A 23,376-nucleotide genomic window follows, 5' to 3' on the forward strand; every position below is an offset into this window, starting at 1 on the left:
CTGATATGAAACCAAATCTCAGCTTTCAATTTGTCAATTTTATTTGACGAAATTCAAACAATAAATAAAGACAGAAATCCACATCATGTCTCATGTAACCGCTCATCCCCCGAAAGACATTATAAAACAGCTCGTAAACAATGTCACGTAATATTACATTTACCTCAGAAAAGCCATTCAAAACTTGTTAGTCAGCTAGAAAAATGAGCCCTAGAGAGGAACATTTTGCTAAATGTATGCATTATATTGCAAAGTCATTGTATTTTCACTTAACCGGTTCTTCAATATTGAATGTATTTTTGAATAAATCAGTCATGTTTTTCATGACAGCCACCATTTAAATGTTTATATTTAAAAAAAGTAGAATTGAGTCGAAACTTTTTTTTTGCAATTTAAATGCAAGTAGCTTAAAAATACAGTGCCTTGAGAAAGTATTCAAATGCCTTAATTTTTCCCATTTTATGTTGCTGCCTTGTTCAACTACTTTAAATTAGTTTTCCCCCCCCACATTAATCTACACACTATACACCATATGACTTTGCAAATTTATTCAAAATAAAAAAACTGAAATAAAAACATTGTATAAGTATTCATACCCTTTTCTGGGTCTGGGACACTTGAAATGTATCTCAGGAGCATTCCAATTTCACTTGTGGATGTTACTACACTTTGAGTTGAATTAACCTGGGGCAAATTCAATTGAATGGGTATGATTTTGAAAGGCACACACCTCTCAATGAAAGTTCTGACACCTGAAAATGCATATCAGAGCAAAAACCGAGACATGATGTACCAAGACATGTTGAAGGTTCATAAGCATGTAGCCTCCATAATCCTTAATGGAAGATGTTTAGAACAACCAGGCCTTCTAGCCAAACTGAGCAATCCATAAAGAAGGTCCTTGGTTAGAGTGATAACCAAGAAGCTGATGGTCAGTTTGATTACGCTCCATATGGAGCTGGGAGAAACTTACAGAAGGACGGACATCACTGCAACACTCAACCGATCTGGGCTTTATGGCAGAGTGGCCAGACTCAAGCCTCACCTCAGTGAAGACAGATGAAAACCCATTTGGAAATAGCAAAAAAGCACCTGAAGGACTCTCTCAGACTGAAAGAAACAAGATTCTCTGGTCTGATGAACCTCAGCATCATGTATGGAGGAAACCAAGCACTGCTCATCGCCTGCACAAAGACGAATGTAATACAGTATAAAATGTTTGAGCAGGGATTAGTCTTGGTTCATTCTGGCACAGATGAACCCAATGTGCTTCATGTACTTTGTCACTCCTATGCTGTGATAAACTTCTTCATCAAGATCTTTAAAGTCCTCATCATTTTTCCTACATTACTGTAAGAAATTAGAATATGCTCCTTCCCTAAAAAGAGCTTAATTATCATAGAGACAATTCCTCCTAATCTCAGTAATATAGTACCACTGGAGTGATACTATATCACTTATAGCGTGGGAGTGGCCATCAAGAACCATCCTGTGTTAAAAAAGGATGCATGAATATGACTATCAGGGATTTTAAACAATCTTATCACCTTAAAATTGGGTGTTCCCATCTGAAAGAATGTCAAATATGTGGGAACGGAAGGCTATCACTTTCATTGTTATCCTCAATTTACATTTAAGACAAAGCTTAATTTATATGTTGAGCTGGAAGACGAATGTAATACGGTATAAAATGTTAGAGCAGAGATTATTTGTGATTCCAAAATGCTTTATGCACTTTGTTACTGCTATGCTGCAATAAACTTCTTCATTGAAATCTTTAACGTCCTCAGATTTTTTTTCATACAACAGCTATACATTTTTTTTTCTGGGTCTGAGCAGTAAATCGGAATTGAGCACAGTAAGGCTTGCAGCGTGAATGTAGCCTCGGAGATCGCACTGCGCACAGAAACATTCAGGAGCACAGAAACTTAGCAATGCTGCACAGCGACTTTGTAGTAGTTACTGAATTGCTACATTATATTTCTAAGCGACAAGGGGGTAACATCACTGGTTTTTAAGTAATTAAACTCACAGCAAAGTTGTTCATTGAGAGAGATCCTGAAGAGACAGGTAATTCACACACGCATCTCTCATCTCTCTCGCGATAATTTATTCAAGTAAAAGCTATAGATCATTAATTCAAATAAATGTAATATTATGCACTACTTTATCTCTGCGTCTGATTCAAAGCTGGCAGAGTGCTAGATCTAACGAGCTGTAACTGACAAAAATAACTAATTTTTTACCCTTTTAGTCATATATTGTGCTGCAAACATCAGTTGTCAATGCCATGGTATAACCGGGATAATCAACAGCTAGCTGTGCATTAAAACGAGTCGGGTGGTTCTTTGCCTCCATGTCGTGCATTAAAATTGTTTAATGCACAGCTAGCCGTGGATTATCCCTTACATAAACTATACTAAAAATAAATCCAAAAATACATCAATTATATATTGATAAATATATATTGTTTTAAAATACAAATATTTTATAACTATGTAGAGTTAAAAATAATACCAATTAAATGTAAAATAAAAGTGGCATTTCCTTCTTTACACATGTAATTGTGTTTGTATTACAGCACAACATAAACAAGTGAAACTGCCTTCTAAATGGCACACAGGGCACTCAGGGGAATGGGAATCTTCCAGCATCCTTATGGAGACTTCCTTTTTGAACAACAGCCAGAGATCTCATAATTAAGAGCACAGATCTCTTCTCAACAAATACTATCCACACATTTTCCTTACAGCTGGAAGAACAAGAGACCAATGTTAACTTAAGCGGAGCCTAAATCAAACTCAAGTGCAATCTTTCCATAAACATAAATAAAAATTAATCTAATGGACATGTTGTTGTTTATTTCTCTATTTCTCTATTCTCACAACAGGGACATGAGTGTAAAATACACATCTTGGTTGATCTATATGGCTTGTATACATCTGAGTTAATAAGTACGTGAATCGCTGTGTTAAAAACAGACAAGCCGGGGCAGAGAGCAGGTGAAATGACACATACCGATACCGAGGTGATGTCTGAACATGCCTTTTACCTGAGTTTATGAGCTGACGTAACACAGGGAGTGATGCTTGAACATAAAAGCAAGACGCAGCATTTTATGCTAGTTTCCGTTCAAACAAACACACACACAAACTCCCACCCACCACAATTCAAATCATCCAGGTAAACTCCCCCAACAAATAATTATTACGAATAAGTCGTTGACAGTGATGGTTACTGCTGGTCTGTTAGTAGAGTGAGACTACAATCAATCAGAAAAAGTCCTCACAAACAAAATAAATAGATAAAAATCCCAAAGCCTCCCACAAAAAGCTCTTCAGTGGAATTTCAACTTGATAAGTATCTCAAACAAATAGCAAATGAGGAACTTCCTCACAAGCCTGTGAGTTTGCAAGCCTCTTGACATAAGCCTGATGTGTTCAAACATAGCGTTAGTAGATATCTGCCGTTGCTAATTTCGTTTGCAGACTTTCTATGACCACAGAGGCTCTTGATACTCCACTTGCATGCAGGCAGGAAACCGACAAACATCAAAAACAAAACAGTCTTAAAATGAGACTCCAAAACATGAAGCAGTCAAGAATACTATACCACAAGATATTCTCCACTGAAGTTGTCCTTTGCTAAATCTCATATCCCAGAAACACCAAATCAAAGTGTCTCCTCAGAAGTCAGTCACGCTGTGAGAGCTGCTCCCTTCCAACCCAAACTTCCCCTCCTACTCACCCCGTCCCTCCTCCCTTTCCCCAACGTCCCTCCCCTCTATCCTTCCTGTGAACATGCCTGGGAAGTTTCACCACAGCTCTGGACACTCCTCCTAAAAACACATGTTCACCAACTGAGCCGTTCGGTTTCCTCTGTGCAGATTAACATCCCTTATCTCAACTATGGGTTGCAGTGGTCAACTAGTCGGCTCAGGGGCACTATGCAGCTAACTAACTGCATTATTTATTTATTTGGAAGGGGTATAGTGGTAGTCCAGAAGAAATACAACCAAAAACACTTTATGACAACTGTATGACAAATTTGTATCATTTTCTTTCCCATGTAGTATAACTAAATTTGACAGGTTTGACCTATCGTTTTCCACGCAGTTAAAGTGGTCAATTGAGCCACAGTGCCATAATTTAATAATCAAAAGACCAATTTCTCCCAGAAATAAAATAGTCCTGAAGAAAACCTCCGACCAAAGATACGAAAGACGATTTTTAACAACTTGTGTGTATGACAAATGAAATTAGTATATTTTTTCTACCAGAAATAAAATAAAATAGTACTGAAGGGAACATGCGCATGAAAAATTCACTTATTAACAACTTTTGTATGACAATAGTATAGCAAATAAATTGCAAAATAAACTGCAAATAAACTTGATAGCCAGAGTACCAAGGACTTTTAGCTTTGACATTTTGTTTTCCAAATGCAAAAGTGGAAAACTAATTATCAAAAGATAAATTTCTCTATAAAAAAATAAGATAAAATAATAAATACAATAAAATAAAATGCCATGCTCTGTATAGTTTTGCATGTCTGAAATGCCACTTCAGGTTCAGAATAGTTCAAATGTTCAAGACTCTGCATTCTGATCCATTCTGTTTCTCTTGTGTAAGGCCCCCTTAGAAACGCTTCAGGTGAACTTGAAACCAGCCTAATTATACAAAGTCTCCTTAAACAGATTATCTGACTAGTTGTTCAGGCAACCCACTGAATAGTTGATTTCAGAAATATGCAGTTTTGAACATCCTTGTCATCACCACAACCGCTAACTGAGCCGACATCACAAATTCCACATGTCCATCAAAAAGAACCATTTATGATGCTATTAACTGAGCAGGATGTCTTTGTGGCTGTGTGAAACTAAGATTAATGAGGGTTAGGCTGGCCTAAGTCGTTCTTTGACCTGTCACCATCCATTTTGTGCATGAGTGATCATCCTGGGCCAAAAGAGAGGCCACATTAGAGGAACAAAGAAGAGCAAGAAAGGGGGTACAGCACAGGAAACAGAGGTTTGGGTGAGATTGCTTTTGTCACAGACTCTTTTTTCTTTCTATCTCTTTCTCTTTATCTTTGCCTTAAGGAAGGCCTGTAGTGGATCCACAGGATGTGACCCACAAAAAAGAAATATGACTCAGACAACCACTCCTGCCTGTGCCCTTTAGACTTACTCCATAACACACGTTGGCATGTTTTGGACTGCCTAAATTCAAACGCTCAAAACCCTGGTTAATTTAATATCAGGATTATAAAGTACCATAAGCAACTCACAGTCAGTCACCACTACAAAATATAGCAACAAGAAATAGAGAAACACAAAACTGAATGGTGCATCATGGTTGTTGCTCCACTCACTCTCTGTTATTGAGCAATGGGAAATCCCATCAGACTGTGGCAGCTGGGAACATCAAGGAATGAGTCACAATATACAAAATAAAGTGTGGTGACGTCAACTCTCGGTTATTGCTCATTGACTCCTGCACACAACAGATGCGTATTAAGTGTTATTTCAGTATTACTATTATATTTTTTATTAATATTTTGAATTAGCTTTCATTTGTATATTTTTTATTTTATTCTTTAGTAACTTTGCTTTGTGCTTTTGTTAACTTTTTTTTGGTCTTTTTAAAATATTACTATTTAAATTTTATTCAGTTTTTTAACATTTATTTCCAGTGGTTAATTTTAGTGCTGCATCTAATATTTATATTAATAATTAAACTATTTCAGCTAAACACTAAAAAGCACCGTATAAATAATTACCGTAGTTAAAAAAGTAGTTATAAAAAAAGTGCTAGTATCATTAGCTTACAGATGCTATACATACTTGTGTGCTTTAATGCCTAATACTTGTAGGTCAACTGTAATAATTTCATATAGAGTATGATATCAGATGAAGCAGGTTGTGACATCATGACGTCAATATGACTAAACATGCTCAGATATAAAGTATGATAACAGTTTTTATATAACAACACATGATTATAATCAGTCACAGTATGACGACACCCTAGATAGTTCTCCATTTCTAGTAACTGCAGTGTAAACAAATACTCACAAAGCAGTAACAATATCAAGGGTGTTTCCTAGCAGTTCTGTAGACGCACCAGGAACCACAAGCCACACATATGCAAAATATCTCCAATGAAACCCCTAAACTGTCTAATCATGCAAATACAACCAAATTGGCCATAGTTCCACCTTGATGGCCACACACTCTCACTGAGAGTCACTATCACTTGGGAGGTACCCTTACAAAAGGTACACCTTTGGTAACTAAAGAGTGCAAATTAGTTCCTCAAAGGTACATATTTGTACCTTTTTAAAGGGTCCCGTCCCGGGTACCGCTTTTGTACCATTTTTTTTTCTGAGAGTGCAAGAGGAATAGCATTCCTCTGCTCTTCCTGAGAAAGTTCTATTCCATTCTGTCCTCTCCGAGAGGGGCAGGCTGCCTATGGGTGTCCTGCCACATGCATGCATTCCTGCCCTGTGAATCACTCTCTAGCAGCCTGGTGTGATACAGCAAAGAACAAACTTATTGAGTTAGGGCAGTGATCAGGGCAACTTAACTCAAAATTGGGTCTCAGACTATAGGAATAAAACAGAATAATAAAATAAAATAAAAGTCAACATAACTGTATGTAACTGTAATTATATTCAACGTAAATCAAAATATTTTCCAAACTACATTAAATGTATTTTCTTGCAAAAAGAATAAACAGTTTATGCTGACCACAATGTTTTGTGCGGTAAATTACTGACTGCCAATAGAACTTAATTTTTCTTAAATCATTACAATTATTAATATAATAATACATTTGCATTTAATTTAAAGACATTTTTGTTTACTTTTGTACGATACACAATTTTGGTACAATTGGGTCAGCACTTGGAAAATCTGGGCCATAAAGTGAAACCAGGCAGACAGACAGAAATGGACTGTTTACAACGACAAGGCAAGTATTTTGGGACATCTAAGAGAGAGGAAAACTGGAAGAGACAATAAAAAACACAAGGAAATAAACATGCTGTCCTACCGCAGTGACCGAAGTGAAGCAGTCAGCTAATCAGAGGCAAGCCGCAAAGTGACCTCTCTCGTCCCCACTAGGAAATTTTACTTTTATTTTGAAAGTTTTGTTCCTCAGTCTTGTATACGCTCTTTATTTCCCTGTTTGTGTGTTTCCTTGTCTATTGAAGACAAATAAGTCTACGCATTTGCCAGGCAGTCATGAATGCAGTGCTGTTCTGGTCAGCTTTGTGTATGACAGTATGGGGGCGAGGGGGGGAGAAGGGTTGGTTGGCAGAGAGAGAGAGACCCCTTTTGGAGTCTAAAAACAGACCGACGGGAGAGTTTAACACAGTGGCTGACACTGCACATTCTGAGCTTTGGAGTGGGATCAGGTGTGTGGATCCACCGAGGGCTGGAACGCCACAGAGACCACAGCGAGCGAGCAAGCAAAACATCTTTCCTCCCCAATAACAGACATTTTGTAAACAGACATTCTTTAAGAAGAAGATACAGTTTAACAAGCCTGTTTTTAAAGAGAAGAGATTATATTGTACTTTCATGCTTTACATATTGCTGTATAGTCAAATAAACAGAAACAAACTTCATGTTTTAAATATTGCTGTATAATAAAATAAACAGAAACAGCAATTAGGTACAAGAGGCCATGCTTTACAGAAATTCCTTATGTGATGTTTAATAAAATGGTTAGTAGATAATGCAAAACTGAGGGAAAAACTTTAAAATATTATTCTGAATGTTATTCAATTTATTTATTTATTTATGCATGCATTTATTTTATTATTTACATTTAATCTACATTCTTAAAGTGTGAAAAAACAGTCACTTATACTGTATATGTAAACTAAAACCCTTAAATAAAAAAATTAAAATAAAAAAAAAAAACACCCAAAAATGGCTCATTAGCCGAATACAGGTCATGAAGCAGGGAAATATGGTCAACTTTAAAATTCCTCAAGGCAATAAAAGAACTAAGAAACAAATGCATTGAGTACAGACAGACATGTTGCTACCTCTATGAGTTCTGTCCGGAGGTTGATGGTGTGGAGCCAGTCTGTGAGGTGTGGGTAAGAGTCCAGCACCAGCGGTCGCTCGCCCTCTGGAACACTCTGCTTCCACTCTAACTGTTTACTGATGTACTTCACCAGCTTCACCTGTAGATGGCAATCACACACAGACTGCTGTCACAACTGATTTGAGACTCACTGATGTCATACATCTGTTTGCTTTTTAAAATGACACAATCTGTCCTCTAATTCGTTTTTATTCCTTAAAACATAAAGAAATGAACTTTTCTTATTTCCTTCATATGAAGCTCTGTGGATTGAAATCCTTGGAGAAAAAACAGGACATTAAAAAAATATCATGCCAAATTTCATGTTTCACAGGACTTCAAAGAAAAAGAGCTGCTTCAAAGTGACTAATCAGATGCCACAGAAGATTGAAATAAGTACGTCAATGAGGGACAAGCATGTGATAATTAAGCGTAAGCATTTTTCTCTAAACCTTCGTGTCCGCAAGCGAGCGTTGCACGCTGAATGCAAAGCGAGAACAGAGCAAAGGAAATCCCCATGTGTGACTTCATTGTAAACGGGTGGGCGATGGAAGTGTTGTGTGTGTGCGTGGTGTCAGTTAAACAACCAACTACAGTGCACACAAACACTGTACACAAGCACGCCATGTTTTCTTGTTCAGTTCAAATACCAGACAGTGGTTCCTCCAGTCATTATCTTATCATCACTAGACAGGGTTAAGAACAACAAGCAAATTATGTTCAAGGCTTACTGGACAAAGAAAGACGCTTCAGACGGTGCCCTCCCTTTGTTGCCGTAACGCTCCCACTGCAATAAACAGTGCTGTCTATAAATAGACACTGGTTATCATGGCAAGGGAGTCTGGACTCTTTCTCACAGGGGCGTCTGTTCTGCCACTATGGCAACCCTGGCTGGAACACACTTGGGTCCCATGTGACATCATGGAGCAGCAAGACACTGCGGTCCGCAGGTTAACAGAAACCACCCCACACCTGCCTCGCAGACAACCACAGCTGCAACTGTGCTCATAAAGAAGAGCTCGTTTCACTGACTAAAAAGATTGCTTGAAAATAAAAAGGTTACTTTGGGTAAAATTTGTTAATTGGTCCCATAGGATGTTTGGTGGTGCTTTTTTTTTAATTCACTTCATTGACTACAAACTGCATGAACTGAAACAATGCTGGTACTCCCCTTGTTTACATATATATATAAATAGCTGTAGATAGAGATTTAAACATTGCTGTAGAGCTAAAGCTGTAAATATAGATATAACGAAAGCTAGATATAGATACAGCTAAAGCTGTAAATATAGATATAACGGAAGCTAGATATAGATACAGCTAAAGCTGTAAATATAGATGTAACGAAAGCTAGATATAGATTCAGCCAAAGCTGTAAATATAGATAGAATTATAATTATAGGTACAGCTGTAGATATGGATATAGCAGTAGAATATACACTACTTTTTGAAAGTTAGTCAGTAAGAACAAAGTTAGTGTTTTTTACTGTATTTCTGATCAAATAAATTCAGACTTGGTGAGCAAGAGACTCAAAAAAAAAAGGTAGTATTATGTATACAAATATATGATAAACTCTTAAAAATGTCATTACACAATGTGCAGATTAACCAAATTAAATTTAATCACATTAATATTTGCTCAGAAAGGCCCCGAATGAAGATAATTGTAAGACATTACACTATAGCAAATGAAAACAATATAGTATATACATTACAAAAAGTGGTATTCTTTCAAATGTTTTTTTTTTTTATTGCGTCAATTTCTTTATAACTATTTGCATGAACTTAACCCTCTGGTACTGCTTGCATAGCGGACAAAAATGACCTTTTAAAAAAAATTATTGAATAAATGTACAATATCGAAATAAAACAATGTTGTTTTTTTTTTTTTTAATGTATGGGATTTTATGGTACTAAATTATATTTATGGAATAGTTATGATCCCTTTATTACTTGTTAACCATTTTTTAAACATGCATGAAAATGAAACTTCCAACTTAAACTGTCCTAAATATTGAATGCTTTGGAGCACAGACTTTGGAGCGCACACACAAAAAAAAAAGTTATGTTAAAAGTTTATTATGAAAATGGCACAAAAATAATATTTTTACATTTTATATGAAATTCATATTTTCCAAAACATGATTTACTGTGAGAAAATCAAATCCGTAAATGTAAAAAAAGCTGAGCTCCAAATTTGAGGTTGATATCTAATTTTTTTGTGCTTTTTTTCAGTAAGATTTGGCTGCAGTACCAAACGTTTCCACTAGATAAAATTAATCTCCCATTCATTTCCAATGCGGTCATTTTTGCCTGCGAACAATACAAGTGTGACTAGTTTTTCCATGACCATTTAACCTTTTTGAATCATGTCCATACTTTTGTGTGTGTGTGTGTGTGTTTGTGTGTGTTTGTTCACATAGCAAGTGCCAAAACCTTTACAAAGTAAAAAAAAAATTTGCGGCCAAAAATGACAGAACAGCACCAGAGGGTTAAAGATGCAGTATGTTATATTGACAGCTAACGGTTGATATGGGTACTGCAGTCCAAATTCAAAATATTGGAGAGAGTTGTTTCCCCCGCCCCGTCCTCCTCAGACTCGACGCTCACGCGGCAACTGACAATGGATAGCATAAGTTTATCAGCTAATGTAAAGTATACGTGTGCAATGTTTTTATTGCAGAGATTCGTTTGCTGGCTTCAATGGCTGCAATACGCTGTGTTTTCCACCAACTGGCAACTGGTGTCGAAATACTATTGGGTAATTTGGCAGTGTGGGCGGGATCACACAGACCAAAACAAAAACAGACATTCAGACACGGAACAAGCATTTCAACAGCATTTCTTTTCAGAGAACCAAATATTTAAACTTAGCATATTTTCTAAATCTCTGCAAACATTTCATGGTACTTTTATGCTTAAGTACATTAAAAAAAACTACATTCAGCACCTTTAATGTCTTAAATTGAACGCGCTACCTACTAGATACCCACATATTTTTTTAGATGTTTCCGATTTACCTGACCTTCAACATCATACATAAAAAAAGCAAATAGTCAAAAGAGTCCAAATTTTAGCCTTTGTCTAATAAGAGTGACAAGGCAGACTGTGTCGTCAAGCAGGGAAAGAAGAAGTACCAGCCATTAATGAGAACCGCAAGTGTGTGAGAAAAATTTGAACCGTTTCTAGATTTCACACACTGTTTCACATTAACATCTTTATCAAAACTCACGATCTATCTAAAGATCACCACAGAGAGAAATACACTCTGTAAGTCTAGGTCACTGAGACAAATCAGCCTGCACCTGTAGCCCAGCAACCAGCCACCTGTGCAGATGATGAGCTCTTTCCATTCGCATCTCTATATAAGGTCACGGCACTCTGGAAGAACGCAGCTGCAGTATTGGAGTGCCTTACTGGCTGTTAATTCCACAGAGACACGACAACAGTGGATGGCTTTATGTATGAGCGTATTATCACCTCACCCTTGCAAAACCACCAAGATAGCAAGCTGGTCTTCAAAAGAGGAGCAGTGCATCATTAAAGTTTCAAGAGGTCTATAGCATTCTGAGAAGGTGCGCTGGCTCTTTTCTCAAGGTACTATTGTGAGAATGCCCCCAAGCTGATTTGACGCATCGGTCGGCCACGAGCGAACCTCAAACACAACAGGGTGTTAGATTCCACCAGACACAGCCTGGCACAATGTGCAGGAGTACGCCTGTATTTAATGACGCCTGTATCTCTCCTCTCATCTGCCGTCTCCATTACACCTCTCAAGGGGAGGCTGGCGTATGGGGCAGGGGGGACCTGCTTAACTAAAGTGTCTGTGTGAGACCTGAGAGGATAAGTTGAGAATCTTTTGTGACATTCAAAAACAGCCGTCCTCGCAAGAGAGGCTCGTAGATGCAAAGCAAGAGGTAAGAGACACAATCCACACGGTACGATGGTGTCTGTTACGAAAGTTATTAAAGAGTATGTTGGAAACCAAGAGTTTAGCAAGTGATTTCATCATTATGGTTCCTGGTAAAACGGTGCAACAGTCATTTCAGAAAGAGGAGTGTTTCTGGCATGTATGTGTGCATGGAGAAAGACACATGATTAGATGACGTAATTTCCACATCTTTTGTGTCGGCATGCACTCATTACTGCGAATTTCATTTCATCAAATTTGACAAGCTTTGCATAAAGAAGTGCCATGGTTGTACCAGATGATAAGGTAACCGTAGACAGTAGTGGAGTGACGTGGATCCTGTTACACACTATGTCACCAATACAAGCAAACTCGCTCCTTTGGTTTCTGACAATAACATAAAGGCATATGGGATATTGAATGCTATGTTTAAACAATCCTGCTAGCTCCAAAATCATGATAGGTCTATTAATCACTTGAGTAGCGCACATGGGCAATCACAAATGTGGCAATAGCTAAAAAAAATGGTTTGTCTCAATGATGATAGAATTCAAAATCAAAAAGAGAATAAAAACAGAATGTTTAATAGAAAAGAACATGTATGTAAATAAAAGGCAAGTGCAAGCACACATAAAAAAGTGAATAAAAATGGAGGCATCAGACAATAAAGTGCAAGGGTGTGTGGAACGTCATAAGACATAAGAAAAGAGAAAGGGGGAAAAAGCTGTTGAAAAACCCGCATGGGGATTTCCTGATGTGAACAAACATTAGCCGGTTGAGAGGGCTATGCTTCACCGCATCTAATGGGCCTCGCAGCGATGTGTTAACTTTCCATCCATAGAAACAAAGAGCAAACGAGCCTTAAAAAGCCTTTGATGAGCACTCACGCTACCGGGCAAAAGACTTGCATTTCCAAGAAATCAAAACTGAGACGCTAGGGAGTTGTGATTCTTCAAAATGTGTTTTTCCCAGATCTCTTCAGTCAATTATAGGGTCTATTAAATGAAAGAGCATCATCTAGGAAAATCACTCATGTACGATTAGCACTGCCCTATCTTGGCTGTATTAGCTCACATCCAACAATGTGGCAATCCCTTTTCCCATCCACTGCAAATTTAATGATTCTGCAATAAGCCACAGGCCTGTACTCAAGGTAATTGGCCCAAAATGGTTCTTGCAGATGGTAATTTAAAAGGAAATCAGGTAGTTAAAATATATTTGTGTCACGAGTCAAGCTTACAGGTTAAACAATTTTGCAGTTTGTTAAATCAGGGGTGTCCAAAGTAACAGCCCGCAGCTTGTCTATTAAAATATATTAAGATGTGGGCCACCACGCATAATTTACAAATTATGCCATTGCAAAGTCAACACAAGGTGACAGCACTAGATTTTAGGCCAGGTGTAGCAGTAAACCATGAGTGAAAACTTGACAATTTGAAAACTAATTAGTGCTGTTATTTCAGAAACATACATAATGTTAAGAAACATTAAACGCGTCAAAAGCGGAACGAAACAGCGCTACTCGTTTGAACCGCGCAGCACATGGATGGACCATTTATTAGCTCTGCCCAAAAGACAGTGCAACAACGCGTGCTCAGAACAAAATGCATTTACTTGCTGACCGGTCCCGATCACGCTACCACTAAACAGAGATCCAGTGAGAAGCACAGAGTTCTCAGAATATTTCTTACAAACCACAAATATCTTGGTTATTTACACTAGTTTAGCCAGATGAAACCGTGCTGACATTCTCAATAACGCTGACGTGGAAAACAAGAGAAATAATACTTATAGTTCTAGTTATAATACTATCATGATCTAAATGTATGATATTATGGAAGACCAAAAGTAATTTTCATAAAAGTAGAGTCTAACTTAGTAAGAACATTTAAATTTATCCTATAAAATTTGATTGTTAAATTTTTTACAGATGTTACAGTTTTTGCTAATGAACATATTTACGTATGCATCCTAAATCAAGCTTCAAGTTTCATTTTTGGGTGAATTATTTATTTTAAAACACAGATGACACATTATACATGTCCCGCAGCAGATATCTCCCACCTTGTCTTCATATGGGGGAGACCCCTTCATTAAAAGTGATGTCATTGCAGCATGCAGGGGCAGCACCAGCACCAAATACCCAGCAACTCGAAGCACAAATCATTAGAATATGTTCTCGTAGACCACACATTTTTTTAACACCCTACTACTCAAATCCTGGTGAATAATTAGATTTAATAGGTCAGTCTAGTGACATCATTACCAGCCCAAAAGTTCTCAGACTACAGACCTTGGACCGACGTCATTTTTAATTTGTTCTTAAACCTCTCAAAACTTACAAGCCATTATAACAGACGGGCTGAAGTTTGGTGAGCTGTCGGTAGATACTACACTTTTGATAATTCGTCTGTTAAAACAGCTTTGCCCGTCCACAAGAAATCCCCAAAAACAACTTAAACGACAGAGTTTATTCACCAGCACAAAACAAGTAGAAAATGTGACTTCAATGCACTGCACTTCCTGACCAATAAAAAAAACCTTGCATTTACACATTTTAAACCGATGCATGATTTGCTTCTGACAACAAACAGTCTTGCAGACTGACAGACTCTGACCACAGATCTGTACAGAGTGTGGAAAACATTTAGTGATAGCCAATGGCGTTACTGAAAGACAAAGAAGAAGTGACTCTAACACAAATTTTATTTGCAGGGCCTTCTACTTAACTAAATGTGAAGAAATAATGTGCAAGATTCAGTGGTAGACTTTCACACTTGTGTGCAGGCTGACAGAAATTAGGTTCTGAACATAAACTGCATGAAACCGATAAAGGGATGCGCCGATACCAGTAGATGGAAAGGCCAAACTGAACTAAAGATGTGCATATTTCACATGCAACATACATGATCCTGACTTATGATGCTGACTATTAATGCCACTGGAATTTTAAATAAGTCATAAGGGTCTTCATCATTTGCAGCGACAAAGTGGTGCATTTTCAATGAATGTTGGCAACTAGCACTGGGAGATGCACCTAGGGTGATCTGTTTCCTGATACAATTGAATACTGTAGTCAAGCAGAAGTGCCTACTGGTGGCCTCACTAAGAGGTGTTAGTGAGGCCAGCAGGGGGCGTTCACCCTGTGGTCTGTGTGGGTCCTAACGCCCCAGTATAGTGACGGGGACACTATACTGCCAGAAGAGCACCGTCCTTCGGATGAGACGTTAAACCGAGGTCCTGACTCTCTGTGGTCATTAAAAATCCCAGGATGCCCTTCGAAAAAGAGTAGGGGTGTAACCCCGGCATCCTGGCCAAATTTGCCCCTTGGCCTCTGTCCATCATGGCCTCCTAATCATCCCCATATACTGATTGGCTTCATCGCTCTGTCTCCTCTCCACCAGTAAGCTGGTGTGTGGTGGGCGTTCTGGCGCAATATGGCTGCCGTCGCATCATCCAAGTGGATGCTGTACATTGGTGGTGGTTGAGGAGATTCCCCCCTTCTGTGTAAAGCGCTTTGAGGTCTCAGAAAAAGCGCTATATAAATGTAACGAATTATTACTGGTACAATGACTTGGTGACCTCCAGACCTCCAAATCACGGTTAATATGAATGCCTGACTTCTTTACAAGGAGAAAGTGTGGGTCTGCTCCCAGACAGAGACGTAACACTTGTTTAGGTTATTATGTAACACATGGTTGTAGGACATCTGCTTGTGTCCAGGTCCGCATCTGTTCTCCTTACTAGATCAAACAAGAACCTAAGGATTTTCTATTGTTCTACCATCAAGACAGATAAAAGAAATGTCAAAATGCAAACTGCTTGTCTTCTCCAATATCAATAAACACACAGTCTAGTTTATTCTGAGTGCTTGATGTAACCCTACTCCTAATGCAATTCGGCCAGTCACTCGCAGGCTTATTGTTCAAGCGGGGAGAGGGAAGAATGCATTGCCTAGACTTTCCAGTACTTTTGTTCTTCGGCCCTTTGATGGATGCCCTCGGTCTACACCAAAGTGCTTAGTGGAGTTGCGGCATTGCAGGGCTGTATCGTGCAGAGTCAGACTAACTTTCGCAAACCATCCCTCGGATTGGGGAATCTTGCTCACTAATCACATGCATGTGAAGTGAGCATGCTTGCTAAATATAGGAACAGCCACAATAGCACAAACACATAGCAATCTTTCCAATGACCAGAGAAGACAAACAACTAACCAGAGATTCTCAGCTGCCAGAGAGACAGCCAGTTCGTCCACAGGAATTTAGTGAGATTTTACTGACAGGAATCTAAACGATAATTGCCATTTAGCACCATCTCTCTGTGTTTTGCTTTGAGTGTCGGGAAAAACAGATCGCCATGGTTATCAAAGTGTCCAGAGGGAGAAAACAAAGCCCTGCCCAACTGTTTCGGTCACACTGATTGGGACATTTTTTTAAAAAGCTATGGAAATTAAAGGTATAGTTCAACCAAAAATGAGAATTAGCCCATGAAGTCATCCTAGGCGTATATGACATTCTTCTTTCAGACGAATACAATCAGAGTTATATTAAAAAATGGCCTGGCTCTTCCAAGCTTTATAATGGCAGTGGATGGCTGTTTCTGTTTTGCTGAATGCTGAGGTAGTGCCAAAAATTTCATAGCACATTTTTTTCCCCAGGAAAATCACAAACGATTCAAGATTTTTTTCACTGTGACTGAGCAGTACAGCAAAACTAATTACCCTATTTGAAAAATGTAGCCTTACAAGGTAACAAAATATGAAAGAAAAAAGAATGACAGACCACTTAGGCCAAAATAGGGGTGAGCGAAGATTAAAATCTTTATTTCATTATTTTATCTCTTATTAAAAATAAGAACAAAGATGCACATTATAATTACAATATAATAAAGTGCTTTATTTTTTCACAGTAGGTGTATTTAACAATAGCATTCAAGTAATTTAAACTGAATGAACAAGTGTAAAAATAAAACACTACATAGACTTCACTGTATAAATTATATACAGTATATATACTGATTCTTATTAAAGCTACTGAAGTTATTCAGTGAAAAGCAGGTCTTCAAAGCAGATTGTGGAGACATTTTTTAATCGATCACAATAAAAAAATCGTGAAACCACACACCCCTATGTTGATGTCCAATGTGTGACGGAATGACCACTTCTCCTGAAATCAGAGGTGCCCAATCCTGCTCCTGGTGTGTTACCTTCTTGCAGAGTTTAGCTCCTGACACACCGGAACCAGCTACTCTAGGGCTGCGTTCCAGTCCACTTTTAGACACGCACTTGCGAACTTCCCTAAGCACTTCCCCTCGGGGGAATCCCTGCCACCATTTTGGAGGGCGTTCCACTTGGTGAAGTGGACGAGGGAAGTTTATATGGACAGTCCCTCGTTCCCTCGATTTTGACAAAGGGAGCGAGTCTACTTCATATGTACACTTCAGGCAGCTCTATATACACTACAATGCAGTACGATTGTGACGTCACCACAGATCTCATCTAATCACCACCACAACAAACAACTCTATGATATATTAATTATATATATTTTTTATTTAAAACAACCCAAACACACCATCTACATTTGGATGCTGCATTAAACAAATTCTTAAGGGGGAACATTTTAAATAATAAATCAACTCCATAGCTGATTCCAAGTGATCAAAGGCTTAGGACGTTCCAATTCAACCCATTGCAGTTTCTGCCAGTAGTGGGCACTCGTGCAACTTAAGCAATGACGTACATCCTAGTGAACGAGACGGAGGGAAGTTAGCGAGTGAAGGGCATGACATTTTGGACTGGAACGCAGCCTAGGTCTTTAGCATTAGGTGTGTTGGAGAAATTATAAGTCCATTGTTGAGGTTCATTATCCTGCAGAGCTGATCTCCAACCATGGACAGGTGTACTCTGCAAAAACTTGGCTCTCCAGGAGTAGGACTGGATTGAGACTTTGTGAGAGGGATGTGCTTGCGCCCTCTGGCCACATTTGGTTACCTCTGGAGATCGGCATCTTCACTGGGTATGCAAATTGTATCCTTGCAGGTCCAGGAAGTCCACAATTGTCCACTGAAAGCTTTTAATACTGCTTGCAGATCTGGCTACAGAGTGTGCACACTGGACCTACGTCTCCACAGGTATCAAAAGAGTCATGGCCACCTGTTGTTTCTTGACTTCAAAGTTAACCTTTCTCAACACCGGTGCCACCAGGGTTGTGTACACACCTTGCAGACCCAAAGATCCTAACATAAAAGCAATTACATAAGCTGATGACATCAACAAGATGGCATAAAAAAGTCTGATGAAAAGAAAACAATCACAAAATGATATGATTGGAGAGGTCAGACAAATTAACTGCTCACAGTGTCAAAGACGTGCACCTTAACAGTGACCTCAACACATGGACCCTGATCTCCTCTTCCCCTTAACCATAGAGGAGACTAAATGGGTTCCAAAGTTGTTCCAAACCTGTATACATTTTTTGTTCTGTTGTACATAAAGGAAGATATTTGGAATAATGTTTGTTACCAGGGATATCTTGTCCCCCATTGACTACCATAGTATTTTTTTTCCGAGATCTGCTTGGTAACAAACACTCTTCCAAACATCTTCCTTTGTGTTCAAGCAGAAATGCATACAAGTTTGGAATAACTTGAGGGTGAGAAAATTATGACAGAATTTTCATTTTTGGGTGAACTATACCATTTAGTCTCCTCTATGGTTAAGGGGAAGAGGAGATCAGGGTCCATGTGTTGAGGTCACTGTTAAGGTGCACGTCTTTGACACTGTGAGCAGTTGATTTGTCTGACCTCTCAATCATTTTGTGATTGTTTTCTTTTCATCAGACTTTTTTTTATGCCATCTTGTTGATGTCATCAGCTTATGCAATTGATTTAATGTTTGGATCTTTGGGTCCGCAAGGTGTATACACAACCCTGGTGACACCCGTGTTGAGAAAGGTTAACTTTGAAGTCAAGAAACAGCAGGTGGCCATGACTCTTTTCAGACTATCCAATGACTGACAATCAACAAATGGACTGTCCACCCCCACCCAATGCAGAAATGCAACCCATACTCCTGACACTGCTTGTTATTGTTCTACCTCAGCACAATCCTTGCCGCATTACAGTCATTTTATGAGCACTAGAATCTGTATACGTTTACATCTGGCAACACAAATCCATTTGACACTGTCTGCACTGTTTAACACTATATTTTACTTTATATATAGCCCTCGAGGTACTTATTGCTTACTATTTATTGTATATTGCTTGTAATTACAGTTCACTGTGTGGCCTTGGTTACCACCACACATTATCATACTCTGTTATATAAATGTTGATGTGGTTTCAAACACCATGCATTTCATTCTCTTTCTTGCAATTGGCTTATAATAATAAAAGTGAGAAAAACATGACATGACCTGACTTGAACGAGCGCTATTTCTGAATTTAATCATGAGAAAAACTTGAAGCGCCTCCCTAAGACTACACAGCCAGTAGATAAGTATCTCCAAAACAAGCACCAAAACCCACCACAAAGTAACAATTACCTGTGTCTGTGAGAACTAGCATCATAAAATCTTCAAAGTTAGATAGTTTATTTAACAAAGCCTCAAGCCCAACTTGATTATTTAAAAGTTTGAGTCTGCAAGCATGAATATCTAGGAGGGAACATAAAAGCCATGTTTTGATTCAGAGAAGAAGGTGCTTGACCTTACTAAGTAGATAAGTTTGTATTCGCGGAAAAGCCACTTATTATGGTGTTTCATAAAAATGCAACCATGACTAAAAGTGACACTGTTCCACAGGTTCAACCAACTTTGGATTTCAGTTCACTTTTGTGGGAGGGGTCAACCACTGTTACAAAATACCTGCGTATGGTTAAAAATAGCACTAACACTCCTCTGACATATGCTCTTCTTGTTTGCAGAGTTAAACTCAGATAACAGGCTGTTTGACATGATGGAACATATTTTTAGATCAGCTTGAGGACTTTGACTAGTTTACTCATCTACAATAGACTATTGCAAAAGTATTCCACTGTAGTGATTATCATGAGTATTACAATTATTTCAATATGAAAGCATTTACAACATCATTATTGAAAAATCGCTTCAAAAAGTTCATAGAGAGATCATAGTACAACTAATCCATTTGAATTGGGCGGTTTAGTCCAAATTTTCTGAGGAGGAGACACAATCCCTATGATGAACAGATTGAATTTAGGCTTTTATTCACATATATAAACATTCATTAATTCACACATCAGTTGTGGTAAACAGAAGCTCAAGCATGTTCACTGGACGTGCGAGAACCAATGAGGTTAATTTCTGTGTGTTACGCAGCAAGTTTGAGCTTCCACAAGAACCAATGAGGTTCATTCGTGTTACGCAGCAAGTTTGAGCTTCCACAAGAACCAATGAGGTTCATTCGTGTTACGTAACACGTTTGAGCTTCCGCAAGAACCAATGAGGTTTGGTTGAGGCACGTCAAGCAGGTTCGGATGAGCTTCTGTTTATGTCCGCTGATCAATGTTTAAAAGTGAATAAAAGCCTAAATTAAAGCTGTTTATCATAAAGTGATTGACACGCTTCAGAAAATTTGGACTAAACCGCTCAATTCATATGGATTAGTTTTACGATATCTTTATGAACTTTTTGAAGTGTCAAAGTGTAGTTGCATCGCTGTCTATGGAGGGTACAAAAAAGCTCTCCGCTTTCATTAAAAATATCTTCATTTGTGTTCCGAAGATGAACGAAAGTCTTGAAGGGTTAGTTTACCCAAAAATGAAAATTCTGTCATTAATTACTCACCCTCCTGTCGTTCCAAACCCGTAAGACCTTCATTCATCTTCAGAATACAAATGAAGATATTTTTGATGAAATCTGAGAGCTTTCTGTCCCTCCATTGACGCACATTGCAACATTCAAGGCCCAGAAAGGTGTTAAAAACATTGTTAAAATAGTCCATGTAACTATAGTGGTTCAACCTTAATTCTATGAAGCGGCGAGAATAGTTTTTGTCCGCAAAAACCCCCCAAAATAAAGACTTTATTCAACAATCTCTTCTCTTCCATGTCATTCTCTTATTTTAGTTTTTTTTTTTGCGCGCAAAAAGTATTCTCATCGCTTCATAACATTGGTTGAACTACTGTAGTTACGTGGACTATTTTAACAATGTTTTTACCACCTTTCTGGGCCTTAAAAGTTGCAATGTGTGTCAATGGAGGGACAGAAAGCTCTCAGATTTCATCAAAAATATCTTCATTTGTGTTCCGAAGATGAAAGAAGGTCTTACGGGTTTGGAACGACATGAGGGAGAGTAAATAATGACAGAATTTCCATGCTTTGGTTGAACTATCCCTTTAAAGGTCGGTTTGTGCTTTGTAAAGCACTGCCTTAAAGCACCATATCATATAAACATTTTAATTTTCATGACACATCTGGTCATGTGATCACAATATAAAGGAGTGACCCGATCCATGTTATTACTCAAAACAAGTGCTGTTCATTTCTTCAAGTGCAAAACGTTTCTACTTCACAATGCACAACATTACACAAGTAAAACTTGACATCAGGATAGGATAGGCAGATGTAACCTCAATAACTATCTCAAGAACCAGGAAACAATGTGAGCCAAGAGGGGGTTTCCATGACCCTAGCATTTATAACGTTAGTGTCAATGTATTAGGCCTAATAGAGAAGAAAAATGAAAGATGATTGATGATGGTTTGCACCTACAAAGCAAACATTATAATTAGGACATATCAGTAACTATCATTCGCAGTCTGAATCACCCTAGTGTCATGGTACAAACTTGATAAGTAATAACCTGCAACCTGGCATGAACAGTGTCTAAATGCACCGAAGCTTGATATTACAAGACACAGGCAAAAACTGAATCCTACGTTACCTCAAAAGCGCGTATCTCGTGTTGGGTCAGGTCGTTAGACGCGGCGCACTTGGTCCGGAGCCCCTTCAGACTAGAGATGGAGATCTCGATCAAGTTCTGGATGAGTTTGCACTGGTGAAGCGCGTCCATCCCCGCGTTACTGCCATCGCTCCCGTCCACATTCTCCTCATCACTTGCGACCATGTTTCCACCTTTGCTAGAGACAGTATCCATTCCTCGGCATTGGCACGGGTTTAGGGGCATGAGCGCGAACTACAGCAAACACTAGTCCAAAGACATGTTTGTGAACGCATGTAGACTAAACGGAGGTGACAGTCCTACTCCAAATGAGTTATGTACTAGTTCAGAGCGCAAGCATACGCCTCAAACATAGCTACTCGTGGTCTGGTTTGACAGCAAGACGTAGAGAACGCCTTGTCAACTTGATCCGCCTCAAACGTTGTATGTAGACTATATCCCGCGGAGCCCTGAGAGAAGCGCTTGCAAACGTTTCACCCCCAGTCAGCTGTTTGATGTAGCGTTTCGAGCTTTGCAGTGTGGGAAATGAAGTTTTGTTTACACGCGCATCGGACCGTTTGAGATCACTTACGTAATATATATATATATATATATATATATATATATATATATATATATATATATATATATATATATATATATATATTTATTTTTTACATCAGTTGTTGCTAAGTGTGTTATTGCGATACGCTGTACATTGTTAAAAGCGCTTTACAAGTAAATTGTACAAGTAAAAAAAAAGTAAAAAAAAAAAAAATATATTAAAAAAGTTTGGGCAGAATAATAGGCTGTAGTTGACGACATCACTTTCGTGTCAATTTTGAATTGTGCAGATCTGTTTTTTGTTGTTGTTGTTTTACGGAAGTGGATTTAAGCATCACATGCACATTATTGATTATGTTTTTATAGTTTTTAGATGTTTGATAAAACAATAAGGAGTATCCATAAATAAACTAGGCCTATGGCATATGCGATCTAATAGATAAAAAAATATCACTAAAATCGGTCTATAATTTACAAGGCTCCGACATCGTGCGTCCCAATTTGTCAGGTCAGGGCACTCATTTCAGATTTTTCCCTCCAAAACCTTACCCACCTCCCACATTTGCATAGGCCTACTCGGACCAATCAGATCATCTGATAGCCTACATTTCAAACAGACTATTGTGTAGGACTATACCATTTGAGAGACTCCATTTGACCACCTGACAACACCTTAAATTTGACACAATGAAAGTTAAATAAAAGTTTTCCCAAAAACGATTTTTTAAAATTAATATAAATATAGGCTATTATATAGGTTTACAATCCTATAGAACTTGTTTTGTCACATGTTTCTCTTGTATTGGTTCAGTGTTACAGTGTTCCCATTGTGTCATCAGAGGCACACTTTGTATAAAAGCTGGAAAAACATGTTGAGTGAGTGTGTGTGTGTGTGTGTGT

At 38.3% G+C, this 23,376-nt stretch overlaps 1 protein-coding gene across 5 annotated transcripts in view; it reads right to left on the reverse strand.

The window, feature by feature from the left end:
• The window catches only part of ksr1b (kinase suppressor of ras 1b), a 39,991-nt gene extending 17,503 nt beyond the window's left edge, over positions 1-22,488 (reverse strand). For 2 of the 5 annotated variants that reach the window (XM_081369714.1, XM_081369713.1), the window contains exons 1-2: positions 21,916-22,488; positions 8,056-8,196 (exon numbers count right to left, since the gene is read on the reverse strand). In XM_081369714.1, coding sequence (XP_081225840.1) covers positions 8,056-8,196; positions 21,916-22,158 — 384 coding nt within the window. In that variant the 5' untranslated portion in view covers positions 22,159-22,488. Of the gene's footprint in view, positions 1-3,612; positions 3,706-7,052; positions 7,194-8,055; positions 8,197-21,915 lie in introns of those variants that run through there. The other 3 variants (XM_081369715.1, XM_081369717.1, XM_081369716.1) reach the window with 2 other exon arrangements.
• Between the last annotated feature and the right edge of the window lie 888 nt (positions 22,489-23,376).

The sequence above is a fragment of the Scardinius erythrophthalmus genome, assembly GCF_964197995.2.
Source record: "Scardinius erythrophthalmus genome assembly, chromosome: 7".
Lineage (NCBI taxonomy): Eukaryota > Metazoa > Chordata > Actinopteri > Cypriniformes > Leuciscidae > Scardinius > Scardinius erythrophthalmus.